This window comes from Anser anser (assembly GCF_964211835.1).
Source record: "Anser anser genome assembly, chromosome: 6".
NCBI classification, from domain to species: domain Eukaryota; kingdom Metazoa; phylum Chordata; class Aves; order Anseriformes; family Anatidae; genus Anser; species Anser anser.
Genome location: NC_139726.1, coordinates 187,119 through 208,349, shown reverse-complemented (window position 1 = coordinate 208,349; position 21,231 = coordinate 187,119). Strand labels below are relative to the sequence as shown.

The following is a 21,231-nucleotide window of genomic DNA, read 5'->3' as shown; positions in this document are numbered from 1 at the left end:
ATCGCTTTCTGGGGCGTGGCACCAGAACTTCTAAATCATCTTCCTCCTCAAGAAAACATAATGAGCTAATGAAAGTAATCTCCAACTAAGCTACAGAAAGAAGGGAGACGAAACCTTTCCTCATCCTACCTGTCCTGTGCCAAGTCTCAACCACATTTTACACCAAAGAGCCATTCACATTATCGCATACCAAAGCAAGTCCTAGGAGTTAGATTCTGACCGCATTCACAAGCCTCCACATCATTGTTCCCCACCTATGCTACTGCAGAAAAGTACACTTGGGTGCCGTTATTACACAGGGTAACACCAGACGTTGACATTGTTCTCTACAATGGCAAACATCAAGATGCAGCAGGAGACGGATCATCATCTCATTTCAATTAGTTTCTTACCACCAAGAAAAAACACACCAAACGATCTTTTAAAACCCATCAGCTGATGCATTCTTACGCTGGTTACAGCCCTACCAAGGCAAAGGGTCAGGAAGAGGTTCCCCTTCCCAAGGGGAAAGGAAGGGTAGCAACTTTCTCTTTGTTCTACACCTCCTCCATATTCCGGTCACACACAGTCTATTGCTCATGATTTTGCTTCATTTAAAGTACCATTCCATTCTCATTATTTACTGAACACGCAGACACTTCATCTAGCAATCTGATTTCTAAAACTGTATCTTGGAATTGGAATAAACACAGTGGTTACTGAACTACCACTGAGAAAGAGCCAGCCATATTATATCATTATTAAATATCTCTTAAATAAATAAATAAATAAGAACAGAATTGCTCAAATGCATATAAAAGGCACTCAAAAAAAAAAAAAAGGCAAACAGGAAACTGCAGTCTATTCTTTACATTACTACGGTGCCCAAAAGCCTTCTTCATGATAGTTCGTTACCCAGAACTAGTCACAAAACTATTCAAAATTCCCCAATTCTAATTCAGTAGCATTTCATAGATTTTCTGCTAAACTTTGACCCCACAAAGCTACATACAGAATAAATTCTGTAAGCACATAAATACCTGAATTAAATTATCTCAGTGTATTTTAATTTTCCTGCGCCAATGCCTTCTCACCTGCTTCCTCCTTTTGCATAGTGTGTATCAAAAGGTCTTATTAAAGATACAGAGTAGCTTGTTCACTACCAAAAGAAACTAAAGCATACATCTTAAGGATCCTGTTGTCCTCCAGTATACTAAACCATGTCATTTCATATTACAGCTGATTCATCTTATGATAAGCACAGTTTTTCATTTTAATATTTTTATGGAATATACTGAAAAATATTAAGAATCATGTCTGCTGAGATTTTACCGAGATTATGTTTATTTCAATGTTCCATATGTTACTATCAGATACTTTAAAAAAGCAGTACAGAGAACAACAGTTAAACTTTTTCTTTTTTTGACATGGTAAGCTTAGTATTAACTGTTATTTAGTTATTTTCAGGAAAAGATCACATAGGTTACAAACATGGCAAAGAAACGCACAGAGAAAGGGGAGGGGAGAGAACACTGCTATTCTCCATTAAAATAACCATTATCGGGTTATTGGAAAACTGAAATATAAAACTACTTTAAAATATAAGGGTGTTTTTTGTAAATTTTAATAGATTGGAATAACTAAAAATACATATTCTTTAATTTATCTATCACCACAGCATCACACACACACACACACACAAAGCCTCTGAGAATACAATATTCATTTTGCTGCAGAAGAACAGACATTGCATAACAATGAGATTTGCTAATGAAATCAGCCATCAACCTGGAATACATATGTATTAAACCAAGACCTCAGCGTCATTTTCTTTTTGCATCGTTTGTTCGTCCTCTCGTTTTTCCTCGACCTTTCACTACCTTGTCCTCCCGGTTTCGCTGCTCAACTACAGCAATACTGTAAAACATTTTGTTACCATTATGGGCAAAACTTTCCATTTTACAAAATTTATTTCTTAACTTATTGCATGGGTTCTCTCAACATTGATTTTTCTTTCAAGGGTGCATTAACAATGAGTGCTAAGGAGACAAAGGAGTTTTACTTCTCTGTAGAACTGTTGGAGTATCTAATGAAAATTGGGTGTCACTTGGAACATAAACTATACTTCCACGTCTAGAGTTGTATACCAGTTAATACAAGGAATAACACACATTATTAAAAAATCTTTTCTGTATTGATCTAATGGATAAACATGAACAGAAGTTAGAATTCTGACATGAATAGAGATTCGATTCTTTTGCATCAACATGAAAAATTATCACAAAACGAAGTAAAACAATCCAGCAAAATCAATAGCAGTACATATAAGCATAAACTGTACATATCTGTTATGCAAAACATGTTAGTGCATAAAAACATGAATGGTGAATGCAATTACTTATTCAGTGCTGACCACAAAAAGACTAAAACATTACAAAAGGTATTTTTCTCTATATGTATCTAAATGCTATCATATTTTGGTTTTGTGGGATACAAGCTGCCCTATACTTCATAGGTAAAAAGCAATCTGTTTACACCACTAGCTCCATCATTATCAAGACTGTTTTGAGTTCAACTAAAAACTACTGAAATCAATAATATGCTCCAGTGTTTTTTTTTTCCCACTTCTCTCAGTTGTTGTTTTTTAACTGAAATGCTATAAATAAAATACTGTTCCCATACTGCCACTATAAAGTTAGCTCCAATGTCATATCAACACGCAGTAAAAAAACAAAAACAAAACCAGTTTGCTGCTTTGTTTGGTAGGTAGTTGAAAAAATATGAAAAACAAAATACAAACATTCCAAAACTCTAATTCCATAAAGACAAACAGCCAACTATAGTCATTTTTAGTATACCAAAACTGCTCCTTTGGAATAAATGAAAGTAACTTGTAATTTATTTTCTTGTTTTATCTTGAGAGCATTAAACAAATCATTTTATACATAAGCTGGCCATCAAAACACCAAAAACAAACAAAAATGCACAAGACACCACTAAAAAATTGAGAAGAAATAATGAAGTGTCTGAAAACGGACTTAACCATCCCTGGAGCTAGTCATATCAAATCATCATCATGCATTCCAAGAAGAACAGCTTCAGGACAGCTGACGTAATGAACACGGTAAGTAGCTGAAAACATAGAAGTTTAAGCACTCTACTCTTCACATGGGCTCCAGTTCTTTAAAAGTTAACAAGCATTTATGTCATTGAGAGCTTTGTGAGCAGAAAGAATATAAAACGTAGCATTACTTTTCCTTCCATTTCTCTCACTTCTGAAGATACACAGCTCTACAAGATAAATACTGAAACACAGCATCACAGAATAGTTAGGCTTGGAAAGAACTTGAAAGATAATGTAATTCCGATCCCCCCTTGCCATGGACAGGGACACCTCCCCACTAGACCAGGTTGCCCAAAGCCCCATCCAACCTGGCCTTGAACTCTTCTGGCATGGGACATCCACAGCTTCTCTGGGCAACCTGTCCCAGTGCCTCACTACCCTCAGAGTAAAGAACTTCTTTCTCATGTCTAATCTAAATTTCTTTCAGTTTAAAACCATTCCCCCTAGTCCTATCACTACACTCTTTGATTAAGAATCCCTCCCAAGCTTTCCTGTAGGCCCCCTTTAGGTATTGAAAAGACACTGTAAGGTCTCCCCGGCACCTTCTCTTCTCCAGGCTGAAGAACCCCAACTCTCTCAGCCTGTCTTTGTAGGAGAGGTGCTCCAGCCCCTTGATCATCTTCATGGCCCTCCTCTGGACTCATTCTAAGAATTCTTCTTATATTGCGGGTCCCAGAGCTGAATGCTGTACTCGACGTGTGGCCTCAGAGCTGACAGGTGGGAAAATCAATTCCCTAGTCCTGCCGACCACACTATTCCTGATACAAGCCAGAACGATATTTGCCTTCTTGGCCACCTGAGCATACTGTTGGCTCATATTGAACTATTTTCCACCGATACCCCACGTCCCTTTTCGACTGGCAGCTTTCCAGCCACTCTTCAGTCTGTAGCGTGCATGGGACTGTTGTGCCCCAGGTGCAAAAAAAAAAAAAAAAAAACGGCACTTGGCCTTGTTGAACTTCGTACAGCTGGCCTCGGTCCATCGGTGCAGCCTATCCAGATCCCTCTGCAGAGCCTTCCTACCCTTGAGCATATCAACACTCACTCCTAACTTGGCGCTGTCTGCAAACCGACTGAGGGTGCGCTCAAACTCCTCATCCAGATCATTGGTGTAGACACTGAAGAGAATTGGCCCCAGTACCGAGCCCTGGGGGACACCACTAGCTACCAGCCTCTGACTGGATTTGGCTCCATTCACCATGACTCTTTGGGCCCGGCCACCTAACCATTTTTTAACCCAACGAAGCATACATAAATATATATTAGATATATTTATCATTTATCTAATATAAACTTCCAGGCATATATAGTATGAGGCTGTCTTACTCTCATTTGTGCATGATCATGTTCTAATAAAAAGACGTATGAAGACTATTTTGGATCACACACTACCAAAAGTACTTCAATTTCAATTACAAAGCATCTGTCTTTCTGCAAAAATGCCGAATATGCTCTGTCTCAAAATGACTGGAATTGAATAGATAGAAACACAGTTAACTACAGTGGGCTTATCTTCAGGAGCAAAGGCTGCACAACCTTCAGGGGTTGAAAGAAAGACTTGAATAGAATAACCTTAACCCTTACAAGTGCTAGGTCACTTTCTTCCGTTATGAACAGTGACGGCTTTCTATAATTTTAACAATTGTCCCGTAGGCTAAAGAGTACTGCTGGCAGGTTATAGTTGTGTAATGCCTGCACTTTTAACAGTAACGTACTACCCTATAATACAGGTTCGCTGTCCAATTGAGCATTTCCTCTACAAGATGTTACAGGCTCTCAAGACTATATACTACTTCAACTGAGATCAGTAGATTTATTAGTATCTACCCAGCGCATATGGATGCTAAGATTATAGAGAAGTGTTAAAAACCAATCTTAATCCAAGTGATTGACTGAGAGAACAGATTCTAAGACATCCACATCTATTGTACATACGAAATATATGATTCTGGTATATAACTGTTTACATTAGACAAATGTGCATGTATCTTAAGTATAGGATATCAAAACCTAACTTTCACTATTTGGCACATTTTTAATTAATTACTCTACAGATAAAGGTGAGCCCTCATTCTGTAGGTACTGACGCAACCCCACACATTTAAGCGAAGCAGATTAGAATATGGACAAAACCATAACAGCAGTATACAGAGAATCAGATGCTGACGACTGCTAAAAATACCTGTTTTTTTTTTTAATCAAAGAAGAAAAGCATGAACTCACAAATGAGATGGAATTTATCAACCGTATTTGTCTTCTCTAAACTAACCAGAAAGAGCTTCTCCAATACATCTTAAAATTCTGTATTTTACTGAAGAAAATCATAGATACAGACACTACAAACAGAATGTAAAAACTAAAAATGTTGAGTTTACTGTTTCTCTTTGTGGTTTAAAAACATATTACAACAAATTCGCAGTTTGTATATTATTTTAACATTGAGTGCTGTACTAGCAGTTGTATATACACACACACAGATACATGTGCCTTTAATTATTAACACACATGTGTAGTTAAAAGCTGTTTTGGGGACTTCAAGGAGAATTGGCATGCAACCTTCAAACATTACTTAAAATCTTGTAATAAAGCAAGCTTATGGAATATCCCAAATTGTACTGAATTACGACTACTATTTATCTGCTTGTAGTGAATAAAAGTAGAAGACAATTTACTAAAGCACACCAGGAACTCCTGAACACTAGAAGGTCACAGCCTGTGTGCTGAGCCGCTCAGCAAAAACATCTATGATGTTCCAGAGCTGCCATTTTTCTTCCTTGACAAAGACTCCATCTGTCACAGTGCCATTTACAGCCTCAGAGTCAGAATATCAATGATTTCCAACCATTCCGTAAGTCTGTTTTCACCTTGATATCACCTCTGTAATACGTCTAAACCAGATCATATATAACCCCTCTACAAGCTCTAAACTCACGCTTTATTAAACCGATAGCGTTTAAGCTGTGCTCTAATGTACCATTTTTACTTGCTCTGAACTGTACAACAAAATTAAAACTCCAAATTGTCTTTTCTGTTGCTGTACTTGTTTTTTAAATAATTTTTTGAAAAAAAAAATCCTTCAAGTATTAAAAAAATTAAAAAGCAGTTAAAAATCTGATTTTAAAATGTCTGCTTTTATAACATACATAAAATCTAAATTTATTTATTTTTTAAAATAAAACATGCCTAGTAAGATCTTTTTTTTAAACAAGACCACCGTGCAGAATAAACTATCAGTTTCACTGAAATCAACAAAATTACATTTGTCTGTTTCAGTTCTACATCTCTTTAACCTATACACAAACTGGTATTTAAAAAAAAAAAAAAAAAAAAGAATAAAAACCCAGGTTAGAGTTAGGACATAATAAGGAAAGATAATCTTGCCTTACTCATACAAAAATCAGGTACTCAGACAAAACAGTTTTTTATTTAGTTATTTATACACACTACTCCCACACAAACATTCCTGAAGTATAATATACATTCTACCAGCTGACCTGTCAGAAGACTACTTTAGTGAATGTATTCCTTCATCGCAACTTTTGGAGTCTTCAGGAAATTCAGTTAAATGTTGCTTCTCCAAGAGTTATTTTTAAACCTCCAAATTCACAACTTGATTTTACAGTGAAACTGGACCACAGGAGTAACATGCACACACAAAATCTCACAGCTAAATGTCCACTACTGCCATACAAACCCTGAATGTATTAAATACAAGGGAGCAAAATATTTGAGCACTAGACAAAACTTGCAAGCATCTTTATAAAAATTTATATCACAATCTCTGTAAAGTGTGTATTATACAAGCTCAACGTTAACTCTTATCCTTTTTCCTCATTGCCTATGCCTTTACCTCTTCCTATCCTATCAGTAATAGCATCAGATACTTCATAAATTGTATTAGTTGTATTTCTCTGCCAATCTACCTGCACTCTGCCCACCATTTACTGTTGTTCAAGCTGCTTTTAATACTCAAAGCATATCCTCAATTTAAGCCAAGAATATTTTTCAAAACCCATATAGAAAAAAATGTCTCTTCATCAGCCAAATATACTACCGCCCTAGAATTTCCCTAGCTAAATCACACTAGGACTCAGGTAGACTGCAGTATAAAGGTGAACCAATTCAGGCATTACCTTTGTGCTTGCCTTGCAAACGCTAGGAACATCAGATACTCATGGATACATAGCCAGAATGTTTATTTTATGACTTACGGCAATTCACCTGATGCTCTAATATCACATCTCTCACCCCCCAAAAATTTTGTTCTATTCTACATCTGCCAGCAATATACATTTCAGGTGTTTCTTATCTTATCTACCATTCAACTTCCCCCACTTATCTCATTATCACTAGCTAATCAGTCAGTTTTTCTAGTGGTGGTAAAGTGGGCTGGCAAGCTATACAATACAAGGAGGCAACTGCATGGAACAGACTTAGCTCAAAAACGGAGTGAAGTGCTGCTCTGTGTTTGAGACAAGAATCAAATCTGAATAAGGGCACCACACTGCATCCAAATTTAAGACAGGTTCTAAACCAGGGAACATGAAACCCAACGGAAAACCAGAGGAACACATCTTTGAGACAATGTGCTACAAAGACGCCAATGCAGAAGAGCTAAGGGGGCAGATAAAATAATGTACTTAAATACTGCCAAATCTGGGAGATAGCACTGCACTAAGAAAGTGTACTGGGTTTATGTGGAAAGGTTTTGGTAGCAAGGTGGCTGCAGGAGTGGCCTCTGTGAGAAGAATCCAGAAGTCTCTGACAAGTCCTGACTGGCCCCATGTCAGAAAAGGGCCAGTTCCAGCCATCTCCAAAGGGAGCCACCAATGCTCAGAGCTGAGCCAGTGAGCAATGTTGTCTGCACCTCGTTGAGAGCAAGTTTAAGAAAGGGGAAAAAAAAAAAAAAAAACCACTCCAAATTTGTTCTAATTCACCCTCATACTCCTAGCTAACAACTCAAAGACAATATCTACATCCTTATCATGAAAAGAAACTGGGTGGTTTTCAAAACCTACCAAGTGCTTACTTCTACCTACTTTAGATAGCATCATTTAGGAATCGTTTAACATCTTCTTCGATCCTTTTTTTTCTTTCACTCCCCCCAAAAAACACCAAAACGTTAGATATCACCCATAATGACCCTTCTACTAACTGCTGCATTCACCATCTCTAATACTTCCATAACGACAATATAAACATAACCCATGAAAATAACTCGTCATCATGATACTGTTCAGATTGAGGACTCTTCTTTCCTTCCCATTTACTCTAAACATTACACTGCCTTCTGTTCAGCAGATTTTTTTTTTACTCTTAAACCACTTGTTTAGTTATAGTCTTTAATTGTTTACTTAAAACTATAAAGAGAATTAATAGTGTTATCCATATCATATCTCAAGTACTGTATCAACATTCTCCATTATTTCTGTTCCTACAAATAAAGTGGAACTGTGAGAATTCTTTTATTTTTTTCCATTCAAAGCTCCAATAAAGTAAGCCATCGTTAGGGATGAAAAGAATTCAACAAGTGGGGACAGAAATTAGTATCCTCAAGAACTTTTAATATGGCCTAAGAGGAAAAACAAGCTTACAATGTACATGGAAATACTACTTGAATTTTTCTCCAATCTTTTCAAGCTCTCCCTCAAGCAACTTATTTCTTGCAATAGTATACACACTGAAGTTCAAAAATACACCATTTCTTTGTTTGAATGTCACTGTTGTTACTGTATTACTTCGTACAAAGAAAGTATATTCTGCAAGCCAAAGAACTGACTGCACTCATAAAAATGTTAGAGATTACTAAAGATACGCTTTTTCTTCTTTACAGATTTTATGTTCTTCATTCTTCACAAAAGGATTAAGTAACTTACAGTTAAGCATAAAAAGACAAGCAGAATAAGCTGGTACACTGAGTTAGTACAAATGATCAGCCTTCAAAATAAGCTTGTTTAGAGAAACAGATCTACATGTGGCTATTATTTCCCGAGCATTTTTAAGGCCTACAGGAAAATTGATCAAAGTAAAAATTCCTCCTCTACTTATCCAATTGCGTCTTTAAAGAAAAAAAGAAAAAAAGAGAAAAAAAACCTTACTCATGTCAACTTCACCATTTATGGTGCATTCTTCTCATTCTACTACGGCATTTTTTATTATTATTTAGTATTCATCTCAACAGTTTCACAGTGTAATAGAGCTCAGCTGCAGCCATCTAGCAGATCTCATTCCATGGGTGTCCCTCTAAGCAGGGTCTACACTTGTGTGTAACAACTTCCAAATTATTAGGGCCCTAATAACACTTCAATGTTCAACAAGTCAGAGATAAATTTTCAACTCAAACAATGGTCATGTGTATCTGTACTTTCAATGGGGATGAATCTCCTTCTCAAGGAAAAGTATCATATTCTTTTTTAAAATAAGACAGAAAGCTAGCCATTTCAGAATTTTAAATCCCAAGAAAACAGTAGTTTTAAGAACTAATTAGATCCTACTTCTTCCCCAAACCCAAACATGCAAAACTGGAAGCTTCTTCTAGGAAGTTCCACAGCTTTCTTCAGACACAGGGTAGCTGAGAACATAATAGTCTTTCGTTTGAGATTTGTGGCTTCGAGTTAAGTGCCATCTTCAGTACACCTCAGTAAAGAAGTTCTCATTAACAAAGAAACCACAGGTTTCAGCTTTTTGTGAAGATAAAGCTTTTTCATTACAACTAGCTTACTCTACAAGAGCAGGCAGTATACTACTGTATTGTAGCAAGTTTCATGTCTTTTTTTTCCCACCTTTAATAACACGTTTCTTCCTATTTAACAGATCTACTCTCTCCAAATGAATTTACTGATTCTCTGAAGTCTTCAGATGCTGTATTCTCCTCAATACAGTATCAAGTCACATATAGTGCCTTTAGTATCTTCTTTCTGAAGCATGAAGTACAGAAGGCATGAAACTTGAAGTAGTTTGAAAGCCTGAGCCTTTTAAATTTAATCCTAAAAATTATTTTAATCTGTATTTAAAAATTATTGATTGAGCCTTTTTTTCTTACCTTGTTGTCAGTGCAAATTTAAAAATTATTGATCATAGTTGCCTCTAGGATGGGTGCCTGAAGGTCTCTAATGAAATGTAAGACTCCACAGTACTGTACAACATTGTCTGGGATCTAGTGACATACCTCATCATTGAACATAACTTACAATATTTTTTTTACAATGTTAATTACCTTCTTTTCAATTTTCAGGGTGTATTACCACAGACATGTACGAAGAATTGATGGTTAATTGAGGAGCACCAAAACTATAAACCTAAAAAAACATTTCAAAGCTATACAGATTTCCTTCTCTTATTTTGTATGTCTGACAGTAAGTACAATTAAAGTAAAAAGATGTGCCTGGAAGTTGCACTTCAGCATTGCTAGTTGGGCTTTCTGTCTTTTTATCTATTTTAGTTTTCACCATTACCTTTGCCTAAAGCACAGGACTGGAGTACGGAAACAAAGTGCTTATGTCTAATCATGAAAAAAAAAAAAAAAGTAAATTGATATGAATGCAAAATTCTTCATTTCCTAAAAGTCCAATAAACTATCTATTGATAAAACAAGATAATTCATACTCGCTATGTTGCAAATTATTATACTAGATCTCTGAGCATTCGAAATAATTTCTTTAGGTTGTTAAAATCGATTTTGGAATGAAAACTCTTAGCAAAATCTCTCAATTCATTTTAAATGTTCTCTACACCGCATAAAGTCAGACATCGAAAATTGCACTCTACCAAATTTATATTTCATTCCTACCTAAAAGTGATCACTTGCTATTAAAGTGCAACCATGCACTGATTAAAGACCTACCCAGTGGTTAAGACTGAAGTCACAAACGTAATTACACATGTGAACTAAAAATCTAAAAGACTTGCTGAATCAGGACCCGGATGCAGAATCTGGCACTAAACCACAGAGTATATAACATTTTTACTTTTTTCAGTATGATTTGTGCTTTTCAGAAAATTATCAGAATGCTTACTGCTATGGCATACTTACTGTGATGCATTCAGTTCTGTGACATTGCTGTTTTGCAAGCTGCAAACAGAAGACAATTAATGATCAACTGAATCATACTTTCATCAAGTAACTTTTACAAGGACAAAGACACATCCAACAGAACATTACAATTTCTCAAAAAAACAGGTCTATAAAATATTTTGAGTACACTGAAAACTCTGTAATTATCTCACATACCCAAATATGAAGCCATTAAAACAAGAATACTTTAAGGCAAATGTTATGTAATCACACTCTTTGGTTAAAATCAGTTGTTTAAGTATGTGCATTGATTTCACCCTTACTAAACTGTGGGTATATTACAATATGTTCCCCTTTGATGTACACAATAAGTCAAAGGAATCTTTCTGTTAAAATGCAAATAGAATTCCATCCTCACTGAAATCAATGGGCCTTTTCAATTTCATTTATACAGACACTTATTTCATTCCGTTACTGACGCTCTTTCGCACAAGCATTTCAAATTCTATTCATGCAATGAGAATTCAGAAGCATCTCCATTTAAACACAAAATCAATACATGTCACTGAAAAATTAAAACTAAAAATAGTTTTTCAGCACTTGGATTGCCTTCTTCCCTGAATTTTTTTCCCATGTAAACACACAGCTGATATTTTTTCTATTTGCTATACAGCGTGTAACAGATGCAATCTGTGGAATACAAACATTTGAGGAGAACACTACTTGCCACACCAGCAAGTATCTGACATTGCCTTGGTTTTCCAATACACCCCACACCAACACCCCCCCCGGAAGACCTCCTGGAAGAACCAGTGAAATTTTGCAAGTACAGCTTTTAAAAATATCTTCTCTAGAATTAAACATATACTGAATACAAAGCTTGTGGATATTTTCTTCAGATACACTGATAGACAAATTTAGTTGACCAAATATGTATAATTTCCCACATATTAAAAAAAGCTACAGTCAAATGTTTTGGTTTTTTTCTTTTCCTTTTTAGGCATCAAAGCCTTTCTTCTCTTAAGAAAAAAATACATAAAAATAGACCTCCTTACTCTTTTTTCTACAGCATCCCACTGACAGGAGCATAAAGCTGGCCTATCTCACAACGACACAAAGTCAAGAAAATATACTAATATACATACACAAAACTTCAGCCATCTACATCAGCAAGAACTTCTCTCAGACAGTTACAAAAAACTAGGTAATCATTTAAATCTAGTAGACAATTATATCAACAGCTGCATTTTTTTTGATTTTCATTTGTAATTACAAGTCGTAAGCATGTGGGCATTGATACCAATTGCTTATTTCATTCAGAAAGGAGGAAAAGAGTCTTATTTTTTCTTTTAAGTTCGAAACATGTTATTTCTGTTAGAAGTTGAAGCCCAAGTACTTTCTGTCTGTTATAATTTTGCATGTGTGTTAGCATTGGGTTTACACTGAAACATTTTTGAAGCAGAAGGCTGCAGGCCTCTCTGAGAAGAGTCCAGAAGCTGCCCCATGTCAGAAAAGGGCCAGTTCCAGCCGGCTCCAAAGGGAGCCACCAATGCCCAGAGCAGAGCCAGCGAGCAACATTGTCTGCACCTCTGTGAGAGCAAATTTAAGAAAGGGAAAAAAAAAAAAAAACAAACATTAAAAAAAACTGCACAACGGCAGCTGGGAGAGCGAGGAGTGAGAAGCAGCCCTACAACCACCAAGGTCAGTGCAGCAGGAGGGCAGGAGGTGCTCCAGGCTCACAGCAGCAGTTCCCCTGCGGCCTGGGGAGAGGACCCTGGTGGAGCAGGCTGTCCCCCTGCACCCACGGGTCCCACACGGAGCAGATCTCCACGCTGCAGCCCGTCGAGGAGCCCCCGGTGGAGCAGGTGGATGTGGCCTGGAGGAGGCTGCGGCCCATGGAGAGCCCCCGCAGGAGCAGGCCCCGGGCCGGAGCTGCAGCCCATGGACAGGAGCCCACGCAGGAGCAGGGGGTCTGGGGGGAGCTGCCGCCCACCCATGGGGGACCTGTGCTGGAGCAGTTTGCTCCTGGGGGAGGGACCCCGTGGTACGGAGCCGTGTGGGAGCAGTTCCTGAAGAGCTGCTGCCTGCGGGCAGCCCCCGCAGGCTCAGGAAGGACGGCATCCCGCGGGAAGGACCCCACATGGAGCAGGGGAACAGAGTGACCGTGAAGGAGCGGCAGAAACAAAGCGCTATAGACTGACCACAGCCCCCATTCCCCCGCGTCGCTTGCAGGGAGGACATAGAAGAAGGTGGAGGGAAGGAACGCGGTTTAAGTCTCGTTGTAGTTTCTCACTGCTCTAGCCTGTTAGTGATAGGCAATAAATTGTATTAATCTCCCTGTGCTGAGTCTGTTTTGCCCATGATAGGTACTAGTGATCTAGTGAGTGATCTCCCCATCCTTTTCTCAACCCTTGAGCCCTCGCCACCATATTTTCTTCCCCTTTTCCTTTGAGGAGAGGGAATGAGAGAGTGGTTGTGGTGGAGTTCAACTGCCCAGCTGAGTAAATCTACCACAATGTTCTACTCCTGACTACCTCTTTAATCCTTGCACAGGTAGAAGTTTTGGTTTTGCCATCAGTCCTGAAGGTACTGAAGAGCCCACCAAAACCCAAACTCTCAGACAAGCATTAGACATTCTACAAATCAGAGGCTAGTGAAAATAAATGTTTAAAACTCCAGCTTGCCATCTGCAAGAGGGTGTTACCAGCTACCTTACTGAGAATACAATGTACAGTAACAGCCTCCACAGTCCTGAACACTGTCCAATGCAAAGAAAAGCTTTCTTGTATAGGAACGTTATCCAGATGCCTAGGGATCCAACTACATCGGAAAATAGCCTACTTATTTACCCATGGTAACAAAAGTTCCAAAACAGAAGAACAGACTAGTAGGAAATCTTGACTAGTAGATCCAGCCTAATGCCCATAGACTGTTGCTCCAATACATCTCCTCTACCAGTTGCTGACTTCGTTACATTTTGTCTGCTCTGAACATATTCAAGTACGCAAAGCAAAGAGAAATGCTTTTTCCACCTCTTCCCTATGCTCAATCTAGAGCAATACTTAGCATAGGAAAATAGTCGCTACTGGCAAAATCCCCTACAACTGTGCTATCAGCAGAGAAGACAGACCTAGACATACTGGAAGGAGTCCAACAGAAGGCCACCAAGATGCTGAAGTGCCTGGAGCACCTCTGCTGTGAGGAGAGGCTGAGAGAGCCAGGACTCTTCAGCCTGGAGAAGAGAAGGCTCAGGGAGGGTCCCATCAATCCTGGTGAGATGGTGCAAAGATCACAGAGCCAGGCTCCTTTCAGTGGTGCCCACTGCCAGGACAATAGGCAACGGGCACAAACATGAACACAGGAGGTGCCAGCAAAATATCAGGAAACACTTTGTTACTGTGTAGGTGACTAGAGCACCAGAATGGGTTGCCCAGTGGAGGTGATGGTAGAGTCTCCCTCCTTGGAGATCTTCAGAAGCCACAGGGACATGTCCTGGGCACCCTGCTCTGCGTGTCCCTGCTTGGGACCAGATGGACCAAGAGGTCCCTGCTGACCTTAACCATTCTGTGAAGCAAAGAAAAAACTGTAAACGAAGAAAATTCTGCAAGAAATTGGAATCAGCACTTAAGAAATTGCAATACAGAAGACTGCATGACTGCAAGTAAAACCAGGTAAATTTTTCTTTAAGAAAAAAAGGCTTTATTAGGGCTCCAATACTTCAAGTTTTGCACAGCTTAAGAAGCGTTCTCATAGAAAAAAAAATTCAACATAAATCCTGTGCTTAAGCAAAATAACTTTTTACTGTCTGAAGTCTATCTTACAGTTTCCTACTTCACAAACTACTGCAGCGGGTAATGTTATATTTCAGCAAAGTACATTCACATTTTCTTAGCCTTCTTCCACTAAAGGTCTCCTAAAGTTGGTATTCAATCTCAAATGGTGTGATATACTTTCTACCCCACCTGCAGGAATTATAGAAGAAACAAGCATCCGCTGCCTGTTTAAATGCAGTTCACAGAATCACGGAAACATTTAGGTTGGAAAAGATCATCGAGTCCAACCATCAGCCTGATGTTCGAAGTCCCATCCCTACACCGTGACCAGCAGCATCACGTCCACACATCTCTTAAATACCTCCAGGAATGAGGACGCCACCACCTCACTGGGCAGCCCATTCCAATGTTTGACCAGCATGGTTACCTGTGGAGGCAGGCTGAGCTAATGAGCCACAGTGTGTGCAAGCACTGCTGAGGGCCTGAAGCAAAACCAAAACAGGATCCAGGGCCCTGGGGCCTCAGAGGGAGACTTGCAGCAGGGTGATGTAACGTCAGCAGCATTAGCCTGGACTTCCAAACTGTGAACCTCCTAATAGTTACAGATTGAAGATTAGATCAGAAGAAGAGATTGTCAGGAATAGCATGATAATTTTTGGTTAACATTCCAAGACCTAATCAGACATTTGCATATTATATGCAAAGACATGAAGAAATGGTGGAGAAAAGGTAGAGGACTAATATCACAAAGGACATCAAATAAGACAATATAAGAAACACACATGAGGGCAAGGAAGGAGACACCGTGAAATCCGCGCCGTCCGTATGCTCTATGATCTTAAACTGGGCTACCATAAACACAATGTTCAGGCTACTCCATATAAACTGTAATTATAGCAAGACACGTAGCTTCTCGTAAAATCAAGGTTGAAAACAAAATAGATCACACCGCTTGATAAACTCTCAGAGAAGTCTCCCATAAATAGGCTATATTCACACTACAATCACTACTTACTGTTCAGCTTATTTTTAGCCAATGTTAAGCTAAGCTTAACAGTACTTAACCATCTTCTTGCAGCACATAACACAGCTCAAGGAGAATATTCAATTACTTACTGCTTTTTCCTTCAGCCCCTGAGCAGTTGCGTACTGCCACCTCTACACTGATGGCGACCCTTACACAAGCCAATTCAAAGCTAGTTCAGGATTCTGCACAAGATGCATCAATTGCAAACACCAGCGTTAGCTGCCCCAAGTTTTGTACACATTTTCAGGAACCAGATTCTACATCTTCTGGAAGTATTCCTTTACCCAGTTGTGAATTTTAACTGACAGCATTTCAGTTTAAAATACTCCTTTCATGTTATTACTTCTGACCAATGCTCTGTTCTGACAGTATCAAAATCCATCTGATTATATTGGTCACGCTCTCAGGAATTCAGTAACACTTCTCTTTAACATCCAGTTATAACGGAGATTGAGATGTACTGCAATAAAGCAGTCTGTAGCCTATTTACACACAGAGAGACATCTTCCATCTGATCAATTCACCTCACTCTTCACTTGGCAGTTGAACAAGTTTCCAAGCCAATGCAGAAGAGAGGAAGGACGCAGCCACGGCAGTGTTGCAGCTCCTTTTAGGACGTAACAGACCTGACTCAAAATTAATTTAAACTCCTACTAGAAAATGCAAGAAGTTTGATCATCCCAAATAGAATGGATTAGATAACTTAATTCGAGTTAAGTATTTGAGGTAGAAATAACAGCGCATCTTTTTGATAAGGGTTTTGATAAGCTCTGGGTTTTACCTCAGTATTTTATAGCTGCCTATCACATTGCTATCATTCAGTTTAAAACTTACTGCCAGTACTTTTAGAACACTGTGCAACTTGATCGCCAGCATACATATGCTATAATAACTAAATGCCACACCAATCGTCGCAAACACGTTTGTGGTCGTTACTTCCTTCCTCTAGAGGCCATCCTCATGGTTTGCTTCACTCAAAACTGAATTTGCATTAGCTGACCAAGTAAGAGTTTGCACTAGTGGGATAAAATGAAAATATGAGAACTATTTAGTAGCAACCACAAGGAAGAACCCGAATTTCTGCTTACTGAGGTTTTTTAGACAAACCATAAAAAAAAAAAGCTGTAAATTATCAAGAAAAGAGCCTCATCTTTTATTTATAAAGCAAGCTCTTGAAAACATGACTACAATTAACTACGAGCACTGAAACTCACACTAAGCTCATATACACCAAGACTGAAGCTTTAAATTTAACATTTTGACACAAAAGAAGCATCTATCTTTATAAATAGCAATTGAACACTAAGTATTTCAAAATTTTTCTTTTCCCTGATTAAAAGAATACAGACTTGTTTTGGTCCTACTGTCCAAAGTACAGAGTAAATAGCTGACTTAGGTATACAAATACTATACCAAGTGGAAAATTGAGCTAAAATTAAACAGTGAATATGTGATCTGGCACGAACTTAAGGAAGTTACAAAACACTACCATTTCTGTGCAAAAAGGAAGTATTAAGGAGGACCAAAGAATATTGTTTCAGACTAAATATTTTCTTCTGAGACAAGTATGCATACACACGAACATGGAAATCTCATGTTGTACCACTTAACTCTGCAGTAATATAACTCCTAGCAACTAGTTTTTTCTTCTCCATGTTATTACTTATTTTATTCCACTTACTGTAGGCCCATCAGAAAATCTTTTGATTTATTTTTCAGATTTCATTTTAAAACTGATTACAAAGCGGAAAGCAAACTATACTTAAAGGCAAATACAATGCTACTGCAAATTTAAAAATAAACTACTAAAGGTACAAAAAACAGAAAGTCAACATTCCACACTCAGTAGAGATAAGTCGAATATTTAAAAGAAAGAACAGAAATGTAAAGAACGCCTGAAGAAGCAGACTGTAAACTTCATCTTTTATGTTTGTATTTCCCATTATCAACCCAGCTCAATCAAAGTGTTTCATAGACTTCACAGACACACAGGTGTACAAATTGTTTATCACTGCAGGGACAGTTAAAGTGGATAGGCAATTTTTTTCCTTAATTTGACTATTAACTACGCAACTTGAATGTCACCTAATCCTTTTTTCTGCATTATTACCTCAATGTTTACAAAGTAAAGAAAAAACTTCCTGTGCTTAATATTAGCATATAAATGGAGGTAATTAAGGTTTGAATTAAGTGGGAAGACAGGGTAGAGTGAATTCCCACCTTTGTTACTTATCACTTTGCATTATTTTTTTTTTAATGGAAGAGTAGGATAACTGGTTTACATTCTGGCAATGGCATCTTCTCAACTAAATCAAAACTTAGATTCCCAAACACTGCAAAATGCTGCAAAAAGTGCACCATACAGCTTTGAGGTGAGAAGTTTTCCTTTGTGACTGCAACTTTCTTCTTTCTCCAATATAAACATGCTACAAAAGACGTTTTTTTCTTTTAAAAATTGACTTTGTACTCTTTCTAGTTACATTGTAAACAAAGGTTCACGGAACCTGAGCTTTTACGTTTTATTTTTTCCTGGTTTTCATCAGTTATTCAAGACTTGTCTACTCTGGAAGTTTAGACAACTGACAGAGTATCAGAAACAGAACATTTTTAAAGCCATCTTCCACTCGCCTACTGCCTGCATCCCCAAATCACAAGGGACTCTATCTGGGATTTCAGTGGTATACAGAAAGACATGGGCAAGTTCACCACAGAAAACACTGGACTCGCCTCAATTGATTAGTAAGATATATGAAAATCATGACGTGATAAGAAAAACAACACGGAACAGTAAACAGTACTGACCAAGTTAATACAGACAATGTAGAGAACCGATGATGATGTTTCAAAAATACCAATTATTTCAGCTCAATATGTATCAACCTTTGAAACAGCCTTTTGTTATAAAGAAGCTATCTGCCAAAGCAAAAATATTCTTTGTGATTTTGGAATCTGGTAGTTCAACAGGAGTTCAGTAATATTCCAGTAGCAGATTTCAGCAATATGCCTATTAGTGCTAGTGAAGATTGGGCATTAGCAGGCATGAGGAATATTTAAGTACTAGAAACCAAATACTTTCTCTTATAGCTTAGATTCTGGGTAAAATTTCTTTTAAAAACTTATATAGTTGGGATCTACCTGTTTGCAATTCCTCCAACCTCCCCAGCGTTATAAAGCAGCGTACTAGCATTAAGCATCAGGACTGGAAAGGACTTCCTAGATCAAATCAAATTCCGATTCCACATCACGCAATCTTTTTCGTAAGTGATCAAACACCATCTTGAAATTCAGCCTCCTCCTTTCATCTTCATGTACTCCAGGTTTTCAGCCTGAAAGTATTCATCAGCTTAACTCCATTTGTTTGACTCCAACAATTTTCATTCAGTCTACTTACTGCAGAATGAAAGTACACATTGCTGTTTTTCTTTTAGTTTGTGGGCTAGATGGCAGGAGCATGCAAGCTCTCAATTTTTAGTCATGTTAAACTTAAAACTAGTTAAGTTCTTCCAACTCCTGTAAGTTTCTGAATTCCTTACAGTCTGTTCTTGTCACCTATTTTAGTTTTGTTTACCTTGAACATTAATAATCCTGGAACAAAAGAAGTAGAAAGATGCTGTATTCCAGATGAAGATTTATCAGGACGTTCATAAAGGTTTGAAGAAGAAAAATCAACCAAACATCTCTTCACACAGAATGCCCTCTTTTCTCACTAAAACTATTCTTGTATCACATACTAAGCACTCTTCACCTACATTTGACAAACTACTAGAAGCAGCAGGGACCGAAGGCATTTACCTAAATCCTAACTTTGGAAAAACTGAGAGAACATGAAAGGAATGAATTCAACTGCAGTGAAATTCCAGTAGTCTGGGAGACTTAAGGAAAACACACGCATGCAGTCAACTCTGAAGTTTCTATTAACATGAGTACACAAAACAAGTAAGTTTTGTTAACTGACAACTAAATACAAACTTCTAATTAATTCATGCAAGGAGGGAGTCATTGTACGTCTTTTTGGTTTTGGTGTTTTTCTGTTTCTTTTGGTTGTTTTGTTGTTAGGTTTCCTTTGAAACACTTGGAACTGAAGGGATGAAAAAGACCAATGAGTAGCCAGTCACCTTGCAAAGCTATTGTTCACACCAACGGCAATTCGGAATATAGTTGCAAGTAAATCAAGAGAAGTTACTGTTGGTTGCAAGGCTAAATACAACCATGCTGGTAAGCAAATTCCATGAAAATAAATCAGAAGGAAAGTTCCTCTGCACTAAACATGAAAATCTCTTGTTTTAGTTTGATACAGTTAAACATCACTCATCTACTCTGCTACCTTTTCTTGGATAAGGTATCATTAGACCATAACACAGAAAACAAAACTGCTCCACAATTATGTCTCAAATCTGTAGAACTCATAAATGACACAAAAAAAAAATTCCTGGGCAATTAATGATTAAAAATATCAAATAAAGAGGGGAGAAGAAACAATAGCATAAAAAGTTAGATAAAACAAAGGACAAAGAAACTAAGGGGAAAATTTGAAAAGACCAACATTTGGAAAAAGGAAAGCAAAGCGCAGATGGAAGAAAAAAAAAAAAAAGCATGACACTGGTCAGGCCAGTTACACAGAACGGTTGAGGTCGGAGGGAACATCTGGGTCCATCTGGTCACACTTCAGCTCAAGCAGGGACATGCAGAGCAGAGTGCCCAGGACCACGTCCATGCAGCTTCCAAAGATCTCCATGGAAGCAGACTGCATACATAACCTCTCTAGTTTTCATCAGGAAATCACTTTGTGAGCAGAAAAATATGGAGGTTGCCCATTTTTATGATTGTCCTAGTCTCAAAAAGCCACATTTGTATTGGGAATACGCTAGCACTACTTTATTAAATCAGAAGCCACAGAAACCCTTTGACCCCTGCTTTCTTCAGCAGGCAGACTATACCTGTGACATAGAGGAAACACACAAGTCAGACCGTCAGGTGGTAGAACACTGCACACAGAGGCTATAAACTGGGACACAGAGACTATAAACACTGCACACAGAGACTATAAACTTATCAATTGTAAGACTGAGGCTTTTAGAACACAGTTCCTTATTCTTTTACTAAAGTAATTTGATCTATATAGCTGGAGACATCTCTCATATTCAGTTCTCTAGGCACAGGGATCCACTTGCGTAGACATAGATAAGACTGTCTAATAATGGTCAAGTAAACACCTTCTACAGATATTCCTTACTAGTCTTTGAATTGTTATCTATCCCCCTAAACCTTTGTGAATTTAAATCGATTTCTTTGAGCATTTTCAAATATTTTTAAA

At 37.9% G+C, this 21,231-nt stretch overlaps 1 protein-coding gene across 17 annotated transcripts in view; it reads right to left on the bottom strand.

The window, feature by feature from the left end:
• Positions 1-21,231, bottom strand: part of BAZ2B (bromodomain adjacent to zinc finger domain 2B) — a 142,785-nt gene that overhangs the window by 88,372 nt on the left and 33,182 nt on the right. For 2 of the 17 annotated variants that reach the window (XM_083841639.1, XM_083841630.1), the window contains exon 2: positions 11,136-11,174. The exons of 14 other annotated variants lie outside the window; for them this stretch is intronic. In XM_083841639.1, the coding sequence (XP_083697765.1) occupies positions 11,136-11,145 (10 nt within the window). In that variant the 5' untranslated portion in view covers positions 11,146-11,174. Of the gene's footprint in view, positions 1-11,135; positions 11,175-21,231 lie in introns of those variants that run through there. One more of the 17 variants, XM_083841625.1, reaches the window with a different exon arrangement.